Consider the following 18759-nt stretch of genomic DNA (forward strand, 5'->3'; position numbering starts at 1 on the left):
ACAGGGGTGACACGGGGGAGAGTTGGGCTTGGCAGAGGGGTCCGGGGTTGGGGGGGCTCAGAGTGGGCGTGCCCGAAGTGGGCGCGGTCAGTGGGCGTGGCCAAGGCGGGCGTGTCCGCCCCGCCCCCGAGGCGGGCGCGGGCGATGGCGCTGGCGGCGGCGCTGGGGGGCGCTGGGGGCTCTGGGGGGCTCCTGGGGGCGCTGGGGCTGGGGGGCTCGGGGGGGCCTGGGGGCGCTGCTGGCGGCGCTGGGGGCGCTGCTGGCGCTGCAGCGGCTCCTCCGGCCGCACCTCTGGGCCGACCTGGCGTTCGCGCTGCGGGCGCTGCGGGTGCGGCGGCGGGCGCGGCGCGGCCCCGGGGGGCTGCGTGGTCTCCCGGTTCCTACGGGCGGCCCGGGAGGCACCGGCTCGGCCGTTCCTGCGGGCCCGGGAGGGAGGAGCCGCTGGGGCGGGCGGCGCGGAGCGTGGCGCGGGTGGCGAACGCGCTGCGGGCGCTGCGGGCCCCGCCGCGGCCCGGGGACACCGTGGGGCTGCTGGTGGGCAACGAGCCCCGCTTCGTGTGGGGCTGGTTCGGGCTGGCGGCGCTCGGAGCCCGCCCGGCCTTCCTGGGCACGGCGCTGCGCCCCGCGGGGCTCCGGCACTGCCTGAGAGGCTGCGGAGCGCGGGCGCTGCTCGTGGCGGACGGTGAGAACCGGGGGACACCGGGGGGACACCGGGGAACGTGCGGGGAAAGAGCCCAGAGGAAGCGGGGGGACACCGAGAGGGCCGGGAAGGGAAGCGAGGAATGGAGGGGGAAAGGCACCGGGGAAACCGGGGGAGCCGTGAGATAACGGGGGGACACCGGGAGGGGAGCGGGGAACGTGCGGGAAGAGGGGCGAGAGGACGCAGGGAGATTTTGGGGCCCGGGGGATAACGGGAGGACCCTGAGGGGACCGGGGGATGGAGGGGGAAAGGCACCAGGGAAACCGGGGGGATACCGGGGAGACACCGGGAGGGGAGCGGGGAACGTGCGGGAAAAGGGGCGAGAGGAAGCGGGGGGACACCGAGGGGACCGGGGAATAACGGGGGGACACCGAGGGGACCGGGAGGGGACCGGGGGATAACGGGGACCGCGGAGTGCAGAAATCCCGGGGTATAACGGGGATACCGGGCCGGGGCACGAGCGGACGGGGAACCGGAGCAGGACCAGGGGAGTAAAGAACGGGACGGGACCGGAGACGAGGGGGACAAGGGGTGGTGGCACCGAGGGCGAGATCGTGGCCCCGGGGGTGGGCCGGTGGCCCCGGGGGTAGGGAGGTGGCCCCGGCGATGGGGTGATGGCACCGGGGATGGGCTGGTGGCCCCGGGGATTGATGGTGGCACCGGGGGCGGGCCGGTGGCACCGGGGATGGGGTGGTGGCCCCGGCGATGGGGTGATGGCACCGGGGGTAGGGTGGTGGCCCCGGGGCCGGCCGGGCGGTCCCCACTCGGTGCCGTCCCCCCCAGACCTGTTCGGTTCGGTGGAGCCGCTGCTGCCCGGCCTGCGGGAGGACGGCGTGGCCGTGTGGGTGCTGGGAGCGGGGCCGTACCCCGAGGGCGCCGTGGCGCTGCAGGAGCTGCTGGACGCGGCCTCCGAGGAGCTGCAGCCCGAGGACGTTTGGGAGCCCGGGGACATGAACGACACCTGCCTCTACATCTTCACCTCGGGCACCACCGGTGCGGCCGGCACCGGGAACCGGGGCGGGGGGGCGCTCTGGGTGAACCGAGGGGGGGCTCAGCTCTCTTTTCCCCCTGCCAGGGCTCCCCAAAGCCGCCCGCGTGTCCCACCTCAAGGCCATCATGTGCCTGAGCTTCTACGAGCTGGTGGGAGCCTCCAGCAAGGACGTGGTGTACCTGGCACTGCCCCTCTACCACATGGCCGGGTCCCTGCTGGGCATCGTGGGCTGCCTGGGCATCGGTGAGCGGGCACGGGCACCGGGGGTGTTTTTGGGGTGTTTTTGGGGGTGATTTGGGGCTGATCCCCCCCTGTCCATCCCGCAGGAGCCACGTGTGTGCTGAAGGAGAAGTTCTCGGCCAGCCAGTTCTGGGAGGATTGCCGCGCCGAGGGCGTCACCGTGTTCCAGTACATCGGCGAGCTCTGCCGCTACCTGGTGAACCAGCCGCAGGTCAGGGCGCCGGGATGGGGGAGCCGGGGGGTTCCCCGAGCTGGGGAGGGGGTCCTGGGCTGGGAGGGGTCCCGGGGAGCTCCCCGGAGCTGGGGGGATCCAAAGCTGGGGGGTCCTGGGGGATTCCCCAGAGCTGACGGTGACCCCGGGTTGGGGAGGGTCCCAGAGGGCTCTCCCGGAGCTGGGGGGGGTCCCGGGCTCGGGGGGCTCCCCCGGAGCTCTGGGGGTCTCTCCCGGAGCTGAAGGGGGGATCCCGGGCTGGGGTAGAGTCCCGGGGGGTCCCGGGGGTGTCCCGGGGGTGTCCCGGGGGCTCTCCCGGGGGGTCCCGGGGGTGTCCCGGGGGTGTCCCGGGGTGTCCCGGGGGTCCCGGGGTGTCCCGGGGGTGTCCCGGGGTGTCCCGGGGGTGTCCCGGGGTGTCCCGGGGGTGTCCCGGGGGTGTCCCGGGCTGTCCCGGGGGTGTCCCGGGGTGTCCCGGGGGTGTCCCGGGGGCTCTCCCGGGGGTGCCCCGGGGGTGTCCCGGGGGCTCTCCCGGGGGTGCCCCGGGGGTGTCCCGGGGTGTCCCGGGGGGTCCCGGGGGGTCCCGGTGCTGACGCTGTCCCCGCAGCGGCCCGCGGAGCGGCAGCACGGGCTCCGGCTGGCCGTGGGCAGCGGGCTCCGGCCCGACGTGTGGCGGAGCTTCCAGCGGCGCTTCGGGCCCGTGCGCATCGTGGAGACGTACGGGATGAGCGAGGGCAACGTGACCCTGTTCAACTACACCGGCACCCCCGGCGCCGTGGGGCGCTGCAGCTTCATCTACAAGGTCTGCGCAAAATGGATTCGGGAAAATGGATTTATTTTTTTTTTAGTGAATATTTAAGTATATTTATATGTTTTTTTGTTGTGAGACGTGACTAGAAATAAAGTAGGGCTGAAGTTAGGAATAAAGGCAAAAAAAGTTTATTAATTATATTAAGTAATAATTAACCTTGTTAGCAGTTATTAATGGATAATAATTAATATTTAATTATATATTTAATGACATCATTAATAATTAGCCTTATTAGTAATGTTAATTAACCAATAATTATTAATAATTAATATTTATATATTATATACATATGTATATTATATGCACATATTTATATTATATACATAGGCATATATGCATATGTATATTATATATGTTTATATTATATATACGTGTTTATATTATATATACGTGTTTATATTACATATACATGTTTATATTATATACACATATTATAATATATACATTTTATATACTAATTTTTATTTTATTTCTGTTTTATTTCTATTTACGTTTGATTTTATTTCTATTCATGATCCCAATTCCCCCCAAATTCACTTTCTCACTGACCAGAACCAAGAGAGAACACCCCGGGCAGTTCCCTCCTCATTGGCCACGCCAAAATTCAAACCTGAGCACTCCTTGCTTTGACCACAACCTCCCAAAAATCTCATTTTTATCAACCCAGGACAGCCCCTTGCCCTGAGCCCCCCACCCCGTTTGTTTTTTTTTATTTTATTTAATTTTTTATTTCGTGTTTTTACTACTGCGCACACATTAGAGCTGTTTTTAGGGTTTTTGTTTCGGTTTTTAAAAAGTGAGATTTTTATTTCTTTTTATTGATTTCATTTTAATTGAAAGGAACATTTCTAGTTTATTTCTATTAATAAAAATGAGCTCTCCCCAGCTCTTCTCCCCGTTCGAGGTCGTTCGTTACGACGTCGCTGCCGGAGCTCCGGAGCGGGACAGGAACGGGCGCTGCATCCGCGCCAGGACGGGTGAGCAGCGGGCACAATTATTGATTGATTTCTTTTAAAAATATAGATATTGGGCTAGAACCCAAAAATTCGGACAGTTTAGAGTTAGAAAGTGTATGTTTATTGCAGGATAACTCCCCAAAATCCTCTAAATCCCTTATAATTTGTGTCTTGCCATCCCTGCGGGTGACACGGGGCTGCTGATCACCCCAGTGACGCCCCTATTTTAATTAACTCCAATAAATTTACCTCTGATTAAAATCTCAGCGCCTCTAAATTCTCTAAATTCCTTAAATTCTCTAAATCTCTTAAATTCTCTAAAATTTCTAAATCCCTTCAAGTTTTTGTCTCACTGTCCCTGTCCCCACAGGTGAGACGGGGCTGCTGATCACCCCACTGATGCCCTGGTTAAAATAATTAAAATAGCCATTCCTGGGCTATTTTAATTAACTCCAAATTCTCTAAATTCCCTACATTTTGTGTCTCCCCATCCCCTCAGGTGAGACGGGGCTGCTGATCGCCCCGGTGACCCCCAGGACGCCATTCCTGGGCTGTTTTAATTAACTTCAATAACGCTTATCTCTTAATTAAAATCTCAGCTCCTCTAAAATCTCGAAATCCCTTCAAGTTTTTGTCTCACCATCCCCATCCCTGCAGGTGAGACGTGGGCTGCTGTGACCCCCAGGATGCCGTTCCTGGGCTATTTTAATTAAGTCCAAATTCTCTAAATTACCTTAATTGATGTCTCCCCATCCCCTCAGGTGAGACGGGGCTGCTGATCGCCCCGGTGACCGCCAGGACGCCGTTCCTGGGCTACGCGGGCAGCCGGGAGCTCTCGGAGCAGAAATTGCTCCGAGCGTTTTCACTGAAGGCGACGAATTCTTCAACACCGGGGACCTGGTGGAGCAGGACCGGGAGCAGTTCGTGCGCTTCAGGGACCGCACCGGGGACACCTTCAGGTGCCGGGGACAGCCCGGGGTGGGGACAAACCCCAGGGACACCTCCTCACAATGGGGACACCCCCAGGGACACCCCTGCCCAATGGGGACAAACCCCAGGGACACCTCCTCACAATGGGGACAAACCCCAGGGACACCCCTGCCCAATGGGGACAAACCCCAGGGACACCTCCTCACAATGGGGACAAACCCCAGGGACACCTCCTCACAATGGGGACAAACCCCAGGGACACCCCTGCCCAATGGGGACACCCCCAGGGACACCCCGGGGTGGGGACAAACCCCAGGGACACCCCGGGGTGGGGAGACCCCCAGGGACACCTCCTCACAATGGGGACACCCCCAGGGACACCCCGGGGTGGGGACAAACCCCAGGGACACCTCCTCACAATGGGGACAAACCCCAGGGACACCCCCTCCCAATGGGGACACCCCCAGGGACACCCCGGGGTGGGGACAAACCCCAGGGACACCCCCTCCCAATGGGGACAAACCCCAGGGACACCCCCTCCCAATGGGGACACCCCCATTAGGTGGGGAGACCCCCAGGGACATCCCTAGGGACACTCCTGGGACAGGGACACCCCCAGAGCCCCCTCCTTGCATGACCAGGAATGGAGACACCCCCAAAGCCCCCCCCCGGAACTGGGACACCCCCAGACACACCCCTGGGGTGGGGACACCCCCCAGAGCCACCCCCTGGCAATGGGGACACCCCCAGAGACTCCCCCGGGGTGGGGGAGACCCCCAGAGACACCCCCAGGGACGCCCCTGGGACAGTGACACCCCCAGAGCCCCTTCCCTGCATGGACAGGGATGGGGACACCCCCAGGGACACCCCTGGGATGGGGACACCCCCAGAGCCCCCTCCCCATGATGGGGACACCCCCAGAGCCCCCGCCCAGGACAGGGGGGTCCCCGGGGTGCTCAGGGGAGCTCGGGGGTCTCCATTAAACATTTCTGGGGGTGTTTGGGGGGGTCTCACCGCCACCGTGTCCCCCCTCCCCCAGGTGGAAAGGTGAGAACGTGGCCACCACCGAGGTGACCGAGGCGCTGCTGGCCCACGAGTCCCTGCAGGACGCCACCGTCTACGGGGTCACCGTGCCAGGTACGGCCACCAAGTGTCCCCAAATGTCCTGAAATGTCCCCAGTGTCCCCAATGTCCCCAAATGTCCCCACTGTCCTCAATGTCCTCAATCCCCTCAATGTCCCAAATGTCCCCAGTGTCCCCAATGTCTCCAAATGTCCCCACTGTCCTCAATGTCCTCAATCCCCCCAATGTCCCCAATGTCCCTAAATGTCCCCAATCCCCCCAATGTCCCCAGTGTCCCCAATGTCTCGAAATGTCCCCAATCCCCCAGTGTCCCCAATGTCCCCAAATGTCCCCACTGTCCTCAATGTCCCCAATCCCCCCAGTGTCCCCAATGTCCCCAAATGTCCCCACTGTCCTCAATGTCCTCAATCCCCCCCAATGTCCCCAAATGTCTCAAAAGTCCCCAATGTCCCCAGTGTCCCCCAATGTCCCAAACGTCCCCAAATGTCCCCAATCCTCCCAATCCCCCAATATCCCCAGTGTCCCCAAATGTCCCCAAATGTCCCCACTGTCCCCAGTGTCCCCAATATCCCCAGTGTCCCCACTGTCCTCAATGTCCCCAATATCCCCAGTGTCCCCAATGTCCCCAGTGTCCCCAATGTCCCCTCCTCCCCTGCAGGACACGAGGGCCGGGCCGGGATGGCCGCGTTGGTTCTGCGCCCCGGGCGCTCCCTGGACGGCCCCGGGCTGTACCGGCACCTGGAGCGGCTCCTGCCGCCCTACGCGCTGCCCCGATTCCTGCGGCTGCGGGTACCGGGGGACACCGGGGGTCCTGGGGGTCCCAGGGGTGCTCAGGGATGGTATCGGGGGGTACCGGGGGTGCTCAGTGGGGTATTTAAGGGTCCTGGACAGTGCTTGGAGGTCCCCGGCAGGTGCTCAGGGGGGTCCTAGGGGGTGCTTAGGGGGTCCCAGGGGGTGCTGGGGGTCCTGGGGGGTGCCAGGGGGGACCAGGGGGACCGGGGGTGCTCAGGAGGGTCCCAGGGGGTGCTCAGGGGGGTGCTTGGGGAGTGCTTGGGGGGGTCCTGGAGGGTGCTTGAGGGTCCCCAGGGGTGCTGGGGGGTCCCAGGAGGTGTTGAGGGGGTGTTCAGGGGTCCCGTGCTCAGGGGTCCCAGGGGTGCTTGGGGGTCCCGGGAGGTCCCTGGGGGTGTTCAGGGGTCCTTGGGGGTTCCCTGGGGGTCCCGGGGGTTCCCCAATACCCGCCCTGTCCCCAGGAGGGGCTGGACATGACCGAGACCTTCAAGCAGCAGAAGGTGCGGCTGGCGCGGGGCTGCGACCCCGCGCTGGTGGCGGAGCCGCTCTTCGTGCTGGACGAGGCCGCCCGAGCCTTCGTCCCGCTGGGCGCCCCGGCGGCAGCGCCCGTGGATAGCCCCGCCCCCGCAGCCCCGGCGCCCGGCAGCGGCGGCCCTGTCCTTTGTCGTGTCCCTCCCGGGGGTCCCGTGGCCCGGGTTTTCCGTTTCCCGGCCCCTCCCGGGGGTCCCCTTGTCTATTTTTGGGGTCCCCGTGTCCATGTTTGGGGTCCCATGTCTGTCCTGGGCGTCCCCGTGTCCCTCCCGGGAGTCCCACGTCCATTTTTGAGGTCCCCGTGTCAATTTTGGGGTCCCCCTCTCTGTCCCGGGGGTCCCCGTGTCCATTTTGAGGTCCCCATGTCTGTCTTGAGGGTCCCTGTGTCCATTTTTGGGTTCCCCACGTCCATTTTGGTGTCCCATCTCTGTCCCAGGGGTCCCCGTGTCTGTCCTGAGGGTCCCCGTGTCCATTTTTGGGGTCCCCTTGTCCGTCTCTCCCGGGGGTCCCCGTGTCCATTTTGGGGTTCCTGTACCCATTTTTGGGGTCTCCGTGTCCATCCCGGGGGTCCCCGTGTCAATTTTTGGGGTCCCCATGTCCAGTTTTGGGGTCCCTGTGTCCGTCCCGGGGGTCCCCATGTCCGTCTCTCAGCGCTGTGCCTCAGTTTCCCCATCTGCACAAGGGATCGGTGCTGTGACACCCCCTCCCTCACTCAGGGCCCCGGGAGGGGGGAAATGTCCCCCCACCCCATAACCACAAGTGCCCTTACGGACTCCCCCGGATTTTGGGGGTGTTGGATGAAGCAAATAAAGAACTGAACCCCAAATTGCTGCCTGTGCCTGGGGAGGCTGGGACGGAATTTGGGGTGGGTGTCGCAGTGTCCTCCACTTACCCTCCTGGCTGTATGGGCTGGGGGAGTCTGGTACCCCCTAATCTTGGGTGTGGGGAGGTTTCTGCTCTGTTCCCAGGCTTGGGGAGGGGGTGACCCCGCTGTACCCCCAGAGCCGCCCCCATTTCTGAGCCCCTCCATGCTCGTCCGCCCCATTCCCCTCACAGCGCAGACCACGCCCCTTCCAGAGGCCGCGCCCCTTCCCCCGCCCCGCGCTCTCGCGCTGCTCTCCGGGATTTGTAGTCCCAACATCCCTCACCCCCCAGTACCTCGTAACCCGGTGCCTCCATTTCCCAGCGCTCCCTGCGCAGCGCCCGCACAGACCGCTGGGAGTTATAGTCCACACTCGTAGCACACCCTGCTGTTGGCGCGGCCCGCTGAACTACAGATCCCGGCGTGCCGCGCGCGGCGGCGGCGGCGGAGCGGCGGAGCGGGGAAGATGGCGGCGGCGGGCGCGGGGCCGGGCCCGCGGGCCCGGCGCGGGACCCTCGGCCGGCGCCGGTGCGTCCAACCCGCGCAAGTTCAGCGAGAAGATCGCACTGCAGAAGCAGCGGCAGGCGGAGGAGACCGCGGCCTTCGAGGAGGTCATGATGGAGATCTGCTCCACACGGGTGAGGACGGGCCGCGCGCCGGATGCGCCGCGGGGCGGGGGGGGCCGGGGTGGAGGGGCCGTGAGGGGCTGAGGGGGCCCGGAGCTGAGGGGATGGGGACCGGGGGAATCGTGAGGGGCTGAGGGGGGTCTTGAGGAGCTGGCGGGGGCCGTGATTTGGGGGGATCGTGAGGGGACGCGGGGGCGAGGGTGTGGGGGGGGCTGGAGGGGTCGTGAGGGGATGGGGGGGGCCGGGAAGAATTTGGGGAGGGGGCTAGGGAGGCTGCGAGGGTGTTGGGGGGGAGTTTGAGGGGCCGAGGGGTGCTCTGAAGGATTTGGGTCGGGGGTAGAAGGGTTCGGAAGGGTTTGGGGGTGTTGGAGGGGGCTGTGAGGATTTTGGGGAGGGGGTCCGGGGGGCTCCGGGTGGATGCCGGCGGAATTGGGGTGGGGAAAGGATCCCCGATGGTTCGGATCCCACCCCGTGTCCCCTCCGCGGAGCTCCGCGCTCTGTCCCTGTCCCCGGGGACCCTCGGGGGATGCTCACGTTGGGTTTGTTGGCGGCTGGGAAAGGCAGGGATGGGATATCTGGGATAAATCCCACCCGGCAGCTCCGGGAAAGGCGAGTGCTGGGAACTCGGAGGGAATCGGGAAGGCCGGCAGCGCTCCAGATGTGGAGCTGCTCAGGAATTGCCTCCCGAAACCTGCGGGCATTTCCACCGTGCCGGCGTTTGGTGGAATTTGCTCCTTCCCAGCCCAAAGTGCAGGAATGGAGGAGCGAGGATGGGCAGTGTGGAATCCGGGGAGGCTCGTCCAGGGGATGGGGGCAGCTCTGTCCCTGGGAAATTCCAGGGGATTCCCGGCAGAGCTTCAAAATCGGGAATGTTTTGGCTCGGAGAGCCCCGTGGCTCCCGGATCTGCGGGGACCCGGACGCTGGGATGTCACTGCAGCAGTGACAGGGACATCCTTGGAGAGTTTGGGGATGGGCCGGGCTTTTCTGTCCCTTCCTGGGGAGTTTAGGAACGGGGTGGAGCATCCCCGGGTGCTTCCGTCATCCGCAGGGGTTTTGGGGCCGTGTTTGCAGAGCAAACAGCTGGTTAATGTGCAGCGGGGCTGTGCTGCTGCCTGCCTGAAATCATTCCTCTGGGAATTCCTTCCCTCGTCCCTGCCTGGAATCATTCCTCTGGGAATTCCTTCCCTCATCCCTGCCTGGAATCATTCCTCTGGGAATTCCTTCCCTCATCCCTGCCTGGAATCATTCCTCTGGAATCCACTCCCTGATCCCTGCCTGGAATCATTCCTCTGGGAATTCCTTCCCCAATCCCTGTCTGGAATCATTCCTGCAGGAATCCACTCCCTGATCCCTGCCTGCCTGGAATCATTCCTCTGGGAATTCCTTCCCCAATCCCTGTCTGGAATCATTCCTGTGGGAATCCACTCTGGGATGGCTCCTCTGGGAATCCACTCCCTGATCCCTTCCTGGAATCATTCCTCTGGGAATTCCTTCCCTCATCCCTGCCTGGAATAATTTCTCAGGGAATCCACTCCCTGATCCCTGCCTGGAATCTTGAATTCACTCCCTGATCCCTGCCTGGAATAATTTCTCAGGGAATCCACTCTGGGATGGCTCCTCTAGGAATTCCTCCCCTCATCCCTGTCCGTGTGTGATCTGCAGCCCCCCCAGCTTTGCCCTGTGGTCCCTGGAGTTTTCCCTGGAGTTTTCCCTGGAGTTTTTCCCGGCTGTTTCAGAGCTGCTCCCGGATTCCAGGCTCCCACAGGGATCCTGGCTCCCAGCTCCACGCTCCATCCCAAGACCTTAAGCCCCAGCGCAGCTCCGGGCGCTAATCCCGCCAGCTGCTGCCTAAATCTCCTGGGGTTTTTTTTTTTTGGGTTGTTTTCCTTGTTTTTCCCTCTGGATCTGGATTTCCATGGTTTTACGCTCGGGAATTCGGTGTTTCCCGTTTCTCAGCTGGTTTTTTTGAGGCTTCAGCTTCTCTTTCCCTGGGATTTCTCCAGGCACGGAGGAGCAGCAGCTCTTGGATCTGTTTCAGGACCCCCAGCTCTGGAGGGAAAGGGGATTCCTGTGGGCTCAGCCCGGGGAATTCCTCCCTCCCTGGGCACTGGGAGCAGGGTGGGGTGATCAGGGTAGCCCTGCTCTGTCAGGATGGGGGGATTGGGCCATGCCCGGCTGCTGGAGGGTGGTGGGAGCCGTTCCCTTTCCTGGGAATCCCAAATCTCGGGTGTTTTCTGGGATCCCCTTATCTCCCGCCGCGCTTTGCTGTGACTCCTTCCCCCGGCCTTGAGTCCTGCTCAGCGCTGCAATCTCCGGGGTGGCCTTGGGTGGATGAGGTGGAAAATCCCTCTGGATCTGACTCCAGAGCCTGTGTGGGACAGGGGCAGCCTCTGCTCTGGGACTGTGGGATCCTCTCGGGATCCTGACCTCATCCACCCCGCTCTGGCTGCGGGAAGGGGCCGGATCCAACGTGGCGTGTGGGAAGGGGAACCTGGGTGTCTCAATGGGCAGTTTGAGGGGTGCTGGACCCCCCTGACGTGTCCCCCACGTCGTGTCCCCCCAGCTGCAGGCGCAGAAGCTGCGGCTGGCCCACAGCCGGGGGCCCTTCTACAGCGGCTCCCTGCCCAACGTCAACCAGATCGGCAGCGGCGTGCCCGACTTCCAGGTGACTCCAGGGGCTCTCCGGGGACAGAGGGACCTTCCCCAATCCCTTCACCCGCTGCCACGCCGGGGAGCTGCTCCTGAGCCCTTGCTGGGTGGGCTCAGCCGTTCCCCCTCCCCTCAGGGCCCGTCCCCGTTGGATTCCACGCGGAGCACGCGGCACCACGGGCTGGTGGAGCGCGTGCAGCGGGACCCGCGCCGCATGATGTCCCCCCTGCGCCGCTACGTCCGCCAGATATCCTTTGTCCCGTGTCCCCGGCACTGTGCCAGCCCTCCTGCCCTTCCCTGGGGCTTTGGGAACCCCTGCTCTCCTTGTGGCCCTTAACGTGCCCCCCACATCGACAGCTCTCCCTACGGACCCACGTACCTGTCACCACCGCCTGAGCCCAGCTGGAGGAGGTAATTCCCTGCTTGCCCTGGATCCCTGCTGCCCATTCCTGGATCCCTGCTGCCCATTCCCATCCCTTTCCCATCCTGGAGGAGGGAATTCCCTGCTTGCCCTGGATCCCTGCTGCCCATTCCTGGATCCCTGCTGCCCATTCCCATCCCTTTCCCATCCTGGAGGAGGGAATTCCCTGCTTGCCCTGGATCCCATGTGCCCATTCCGTTCCCATCCTGTTCCCATCCCACTCCCATCCTGGAGGAGGGAATTCCCTGCTTGCCCTGGATCCTGGGTGCCCATTCCCGGATCCTGGGTGCCCATTCCCATCCCTTTCCCATCCTGGAGGGGGTAATTCCCTGCTTGCCCTGGATCCCATGTGCCCATTCCCATCCCGTTCCCATCCCGGAGGTTTGGGAGTGGAAGAGGTTCTGGCACAAGCAGCCAGAGCTGCCTGGGGATTCCTGGGGATTCCTGGCATCTGGGATGGGGGCAGAGGGAAGCTCCCACCCTCTCAGATTCCAGGATTGTCCCACAAAGTGGGGGTTTCAGGAGGAATTTTAACCAAGAAGAGGAATCCCCAGGGACAGGTGACAAGTCCAAGCTGCAGCTCCATCCCTCGGTGTCTCTATGGGGTGTGACAGCCACGTCCCTGTCCCCATCCCATCTCCCTGCCCTTCCCAGCCCTCCCAGGGCAGGGAACGGGGCCATGGATCCCTGAGGGGTGCCCTCCTCCCCCGTGGCTCCTTGTTCCCCACCCCACTGCCTCCCCTGATCCCCTTTGTCCCTCAGGACCATGCCCTGGAGCAATTTCCCCATGGAAAAAGGACACTTATTCCGGCTGCCCTCAGCTCTCAACAGGTAATGGATGGATTGATTCCGTTCTCTCCCTGTTCCCAAGCCAGGCTCCAGCCCTTTCTGCAGAGGAGGTGGCCCTGGACCCCCCTGGGGACGAGGTGGCCCCCGACTCCCCCTCAGGGCCCCCTCTGGAGGGGTCCCTTTGCTCCCCTGTGCCACAGCTGAACAATGTCCCTCTTTGTCACTCGTCCCAGCAGCCTTTCCCAGCCCTTCCCTGCCCTCCTCTGCCTTGGAACAGCTCACTGGGAACACCCTGGGTGCCCCCAGCCCCTGAAGGGTCCCTGGGGGTCCCTGGGGGTGGTGGAGGAGATGGGAGCGGAGCCGGTCTGGGGGTGCAGGGGGAGGGACCCCATTGGGGAAGGGGCACCAGGAGGGGGCTGGGGGGCTGTCAGTGGGGAGGGGGCTGTCAGTGGGGAGGGGGCCAGGCTGAGCCCGGATCCAGGCAGCTCTCCCCGTTCCCAGGACGAACTCGGACTCGGCGCTGCACACGAGCGTGATGAACCCCGCACCCCAGGACTCCTACCTGGGCCCCTCCCAGGCCGGGCCCCCCCGGCCGCCGAGCTGGTGAGCTCCCCCCACGCTCCCTGAGGGGTCTGGGGGCTCCCAGGGCAGCCCCCTCCCCTCTGTGCTCCCCTCACCCTCCTGCTCCCCCACAGGTTTCCTGGACGGGGACTCAGACAGCAAAGGTGAGCGTGGCACCCACACCCAGCCGTGTCCCCAGTGTTGTGTTCTTGTCTTCCTCTGTGCTGGGGGGGCTCTGACGTGCCCCCCTGTGTGCCCCCTCCTCCTCCCACTGAACCCCCCGTGCCCTTCTCAGTGTTTCTTTTCCAAGTGCCTCCCATTGAAGAGAACTTCGATGACAACAAGCACTCGCTGAAGCCCTGGGACACCAAGAAGGTGGGTGGGGGTGTCCCCCCTGTGTCCCCCACTTGCTGTCCCCCACCCCAGTGGCCTGGCCTGGCCTCATTGCCATCTTTTGATCCCACAGCTCTCGTCCTCCTCGGCCCGGCCACGCTCCTGCGAGGTGCCGGGAATCCAGTGAGTGCTGGGAAGGGGCTGGGATGGGGAGGGGGATGCCAGGGAGGGGCTGGAGGTGGGAAAGGGACGCTGGGGGGCGCTGGGGGAGCCCCTCTCCTGCCCTGATCCTGTGTCTCTCCCCCCTGTCCCAGCATATTCCCATCCCCGGATCAACCTGCCAACGTGCCCCTCATGCCCTCGGCCCTCAACACGGGGGGGTCCCTGCCCGACCTGACCACGCTGCACTTCCCATCCCCCCTGCCCACCCCCCTGGACCCCGAGGAGGCCCCGTACCCGCCCCTGAGCGGGGGCAGCAGCACCTCCAACCTGGCCACCACCATGACCCACCTGGGCATCAGCGGCGGCGGCGTCGGGCTGGGCTACGACCCCCCAGGTGAGCCGGGACCCCCTCCCTGCACCGGGGGGGCCAGAGAGGGTCCCCAGGCTGGGAACTGCTCTGGGGGACACGGGCAGCCTCACCAGTGTCCAACAAACAAAGATGGGGACCCCTGGCCAGTGTGGGGGGACACAGAGCCCCCCCAGGAGATGTCCTGGGCTGGCAGCTCCAGGGATCCCAGTCTGGGATGGAGCAATCTGGGAGTGGGGTGGGGATGGATTTGGGGGTCCTGTGGGTCCCTCGGGGAGCTCAGCTCCCACCCTGTTGCCCTGTGGGGTCCATTGGTGTTATGGGTCCCTGGGGGAGCCCAGCTCCTGCCCTGTTCCCCTATGGGGTCCAATGGCTTTGTGGGTCCCTGGGGGAGCCCAGCTCCCATTCCCTGGGCTCTGACGGTGTCAGGGGTCCGGGAGGAGCCCATCTCCCACCGCGGTGTCCCCTCCTGCTCCTGCCCGGGGTGTGTGTCTGTCCCTGTGTCCGTCTCCATCGTTTTGTTCCCCCTGCATCCCCCTCCCTGCCCCCGGGGAGCCCCGCCCGGGCCGTCCCGGGGCTGGGGGCCGTGCTGAGGTAACGGTGCTCTCTGTTTTTGTCCCCACAGGACTCCCCTCACCTCTGCAGAGCTCCCTGAGTAACCCGTCCCTGCAGTCCTCCCTGAGCAATCCCAACCTCCAGGCCTCCCTGCGCAGCCCCTCCCTGCAGGCCTCCCTCAGCAACCCCTCGCTCCAATCCTCCCACAGCAGCTCCTCCATCCCCTCCTCTCTCTCCAACCAGTCCCTGCCTTCCTCCCTGTCCTCCTCGCTCTCCAACCCCTCGCTGCCCACGTCCCCCCGCCCGCAGCCGCTGCAGTCCTCGCCCAGCAACCCCAGCCTGCCCTCGGGGCTGGGCGGCTCCTTCGCGGCCACCTCGCCCCGCCGGCGCGTCCCGCTCAGCCCCCTGTCCCTGCCCGTGGCCGGCGACTGCAGACGGCAGCACCCCAAACAGTTCTCACCAACAATGTCACCCACATTGTCCTCCATCACCCAGGTACGCATCGTCCCACGCTCCAGCGCCGCCGCCGCCTCCTCTTCCTCGGCCTCCTCCTCGGCCTTTTGCTCCTTTCCCCTTCCTTCTCCATTCCCCTTCCTTCTCCTCCTCCTTTGCCCTTCCTTCTGTTCGGCCTCGGCCTTTTCCTCCTTTCCCCTTCCTTCTCCTCCTCCTTTCCCCTTCCTCCTCTCTTCTCCATTCCCCTTTCTTCTCCTCCTCCTCTTTGTCTAATTTCTCCTCGTCCTCTTCCCCATCCTCCTTTTGTCATCCTTCTCTTTCTCTTCTTTCTCTTCTTTCTTGTCCTTGTCTTAGACCTCATCTTTGTCCTCCTCCTCCTCTTCCTCGTCCTTTTCCTCCTTTCCCCTTCCTTCTCCTCCTCCTTGTCTCCTTTCTCCTCTCCCTCTTCCCCATCCTCCTTCTTCTCACCCTTCTCATGTTCCTCCTCTTTCTCTTTTCTTCCTTTTCTTTCTCTTTCTCTTCTTCCCCATCCTTGTCCTTGTCTTGAACCTTGTCTTTGTTCTCTTCCTCCTCTTCCTCGTCCCCTTTCTCTTCCTTTCCCCTTCCTTCTCCTCCTCCTTGTCTCCTTCCTCATCCTCTTCCCCATCCTCCTTTTCCTCATCCTTCTTGTGTTCCTGTTCTTTCTCTTCTTTTTCTTCTTTCTCTTCTTCCCCATCCTTGTCTTGGACCTCATCTTTGTCCTCTTCCTCCTCTTCCTCACCCTCCTCTTTGTCCCTCTTGTCCTCACCCTCCTCATCCTCGTCTTCCTCTTCTCTCCCCTCCTCCTGCCCTTCACTTCTCGTCTCGTTTCCATCCTCATCTCACCCACACCCCAGGGCCCCCCTCACCCCCACAGCCCCTCCCTGTGCTCAGGGCCAGTTGGGGGGACCCTCATGTCCCTTCCAGGGCCCCCCATGTCCCTTCCAGGGCCTCCTGTCCCTTCCAGGGACCCCCTGTCCCTTCCAGGGCCCCCCCTGTCCCTTCCAGGGACCCCCATGTCCCTTCCAGGGACCTCCTGTCCCTTCCAGGGCCCCCATGTCCCTTCCAGGCCCCCTCCCCTCGCAGGGCTCCGGCTGCAGCCGTGGCTGTTTCGGGGCTCTCAGGGACGGCTCCTGCCGGTTCTGGGGGGGCCGGGGGAGCCCCCCAGGCTCGGGGGGGCCGTGCTGACGCCCCCTTCCCCCTGTTCTCTCCGCAGGGCGTCCCCCTGGACACCAGCAAGCTGCCGGCGGAGCAGCGGCTCCCCCCGTACCCCTACGGGCAGCCGGGGATGCTGCTGGGCCCCCAGCCCCCCCCGAGGGCCCCCGCGCCCCCCCCGCGCCCCTACAACCCCCCCTACACCCCCGGCACCCCCCTGGGGCAGCCCCTGGCACAGCCCCACGCAGACTTCGGCCTGGGCAGCGTGGGGGGTATGGCGTGGGGCACGCGGGGGGGGACTGGGGATGGGGAGGGACATGGGAGGGGAATCTCTGGGGGGGCGTGGGGATGGGGAGGGGGACAGGGGGATGGGGAGGGGGACATGGGGACAGGGATTTGGGGGGACGGGGATGGGGGGGGACATGGGGATGGGGAGGGGGACATGGGTGGGGTGGGACAGGGAATCTCTGGGGGGAACGGGGGCGGGACGACGTTCTGGGGGGGGGGTGGGGAGGGGACATGGGGGGGGGAATTCGGGGGAAGGGGGGGGTGGGGACAGGGACATCTCTGGGGGCGTGGGGATGGGGAGGGACATGGGATAGGGGACACCTCTGGGGGGACACAGGGATGGGGACATGGGGACCTGGGGGGCGTGGGGTGGGGAGGGGGACATGGGGACGGGGACATCTCTGGGGGGGCGTGGGGATAAGGGAGGGAAGGGGGATGGGGACACCTCTGGGGGGGACACAGGGATGGGGACATGGGGACAGGGACGCCTCTGGGGGGGCGTGGGGATGGGGAGGGGGACATGGGGATGGGGAGGGGGACATGGGGGGGAGAGGGGTGTGGGGATGGGGAGGGGGACATGGGGACAGGGGACCGCTCAGAAGGGTCCTTGGGGGGTGGATTTGGGGACAGGGGGCAAGGGGGATGTGGGGACAAGGAATCTGTCAGGAGGGTCCTTTTTGGGGTGGGCATGGGGACAGGGGGGTAAGGGGGACATGGGGGTGGGACCCTCTGGGTGGGGTCACCAGGGGAGAGATGGGGTCAGGGCACCCCCTGTGGGGGTCTCACCTCCTGTGTCCCCCTCTCCCCGCAGCTGGAGCAGTTCGGGATCGGGGAGAGCCCCCCCGGGAACAGCGGAGGCTTCCCCGAGGATTTGGGGGGGGCCCTGAGTTACCCCCCGAGCGAGGGGGGCTACGACCCCCCCGGCCTGAGCCGCCCAAACCTGAGCAACTGCAGCCGCCACGGCCCCATCCCCAACATCGTCTTCACAGGTGGGGGGGCTGGGGGGCCTGGGGGGGAGCTGCGGGTCCCTGGGGTGTCACAGGGGGTGTGGGTGGGCAGGGGGCTCTGGGGTGGCACAGGAGGGGTGGGTGGGCTTGGGGCTCCATGGGGTGTCCTGGGGGTCTCTGGGGTGTCACAGGGGGTCCGTGGGGTGGCACAGGTGGGGTGTCCTGGGGGGCTGGGGGCTCCATGGGGTAGCACAGGGGCGGGCTGGGGGCTGTTTGGGGGTGTCAGGGCTGGCTGTGCTGTCCCGGGGCTGTTCGGCCCTGCTGACCCCCGCGTCCCCCCCACCCTTCCCCGCAGGCGATTCCCCCCCCGGGCTGTCCAAGGAGATCGCCACGGCTCTGGCGGGGGTGCCGGGCTTCGAGGTGGAGGGGGTCTCTGGGGGGCTGGGGGGCTGGAGGAGGAGCTGCGCATCGAGCCGCTGACGCTGGACGGGCTGAGCATGCTGAGCGACCCCTGCGCGCTGCTCACCGACCCCGCCGTCGAGGATTCCTTCCGCTCCGACCGCCTGCAGTGAGCCCGGGGGGGCCCCGGCGCCGCGCCCCCCCCGCCATGCCGGCCCCCCGGCCCCGCCGCCCGCCGCCCGCCCGCTGAACTGCAGAGCACGGGACTGCACCGGGAGCACCGGACAGGAACGCACCGGGAACGCACGGAAGCACCGGACAGCACCGGACAGCACCGGGACAGCACTGGGAGAGCACCGAGAACGCACCGGGACGCACCGGAACGCACGGGACAGCACTGGAGAGCACCGGGACGCGAAACGCACCGAACGCACCAGGACTGCACCGGGACAGCACCAGGAGAGCACCGGGAACGCACGGGACTGCACCACGACTGCACCGGGAACGCACCGGGACTGCACCGGGAACGCACCGGGACAGCACCGGGACAGCACCAGGAGAGCACCGGGAACGCACCGCGACTGCACCGGGACAGCACCGGGAACGCACCGGGACAGCACCGGGAACGCACCGGGACAGCACCGGGACTGCACCAGGACTGCACCGGGAACGGGCGTCCCAAACCCAGGAACGGGCGTCCCAAACCCGGCTGGAGGGAGCTGCGATCGCCCCCCACCCCCAGCCCCAAAATAATGGGCGGGGGGCTCCGTCCGGACCCTCCAAAGTGTTGCTGTCAAGGGCTGTGACCGCCTCCATTTAGCCTGGGGGGGGGTCCGTGCCAAGCGCCGCCCCCTCCCCAATTCCCACTCTGGGGATTGGCCCCAGCAGTCGCTGGCATGCCAGGAGAATCCTGGCAAAGTGGGGAGGGGGCTCC

At 64.7% G+C, this 18759-nt stretch overlaps 1 protein-coding gene across 1 annotated transcript; it reads left to right on the plus strand.

The window, feature by feature from the left end:
- Positions 1–204: 204 nt before the first annotated feature.
- On the plus strand, positions 205–18047 carry CRTC2 (CREB regulated transcription coactivator 2; the record flags this gene model as incomplete). Its single annotated transcript, XM_030965136.1, is given in 26 exon segments — positions 205–682; positions 1484–1693; positions 1776–1934; positions 2018–2142; positions 2747–2941; positions 3837–3927; positions 4668–4757; positions 4760–4865; positions 5876–5973; positions 6578–6708; positions 7170–7389; positions 8426–8739; positions 11292–11393; positions 11514–11624; positions 11727–11788; positions 12561–12629; positions 13089–13225; positions 13283–13312; positions 13459–13523; positions 13615–13664; positions 13796–14037; positions 14636–15060; positions 16253–16456; positions 17291–17468; positions 17782–17870; positions 17873–18047. Coding segments are annotated over 26 exon segments (4107 nt in total), but the record flags the coding sequence as incomplete, so codon positions are not given.
- Between the last annotated feature and the right edge of the window lie 712 nt (positions 18048–18759).

Source organism: Camarhynchus parvulus, chromosome 25, assembly GCF_901933205.1.
Source record: "Camarhynchus parvulus chromosome 25, STF_HiC, whole genome shotgun sequence".
Lineage (NCBI taxonomy): Eukaryota > Metazoa > Chordata > Aves > Passeriformes > Thraupidae > Camarhynchus > Camarhynchus parvulus.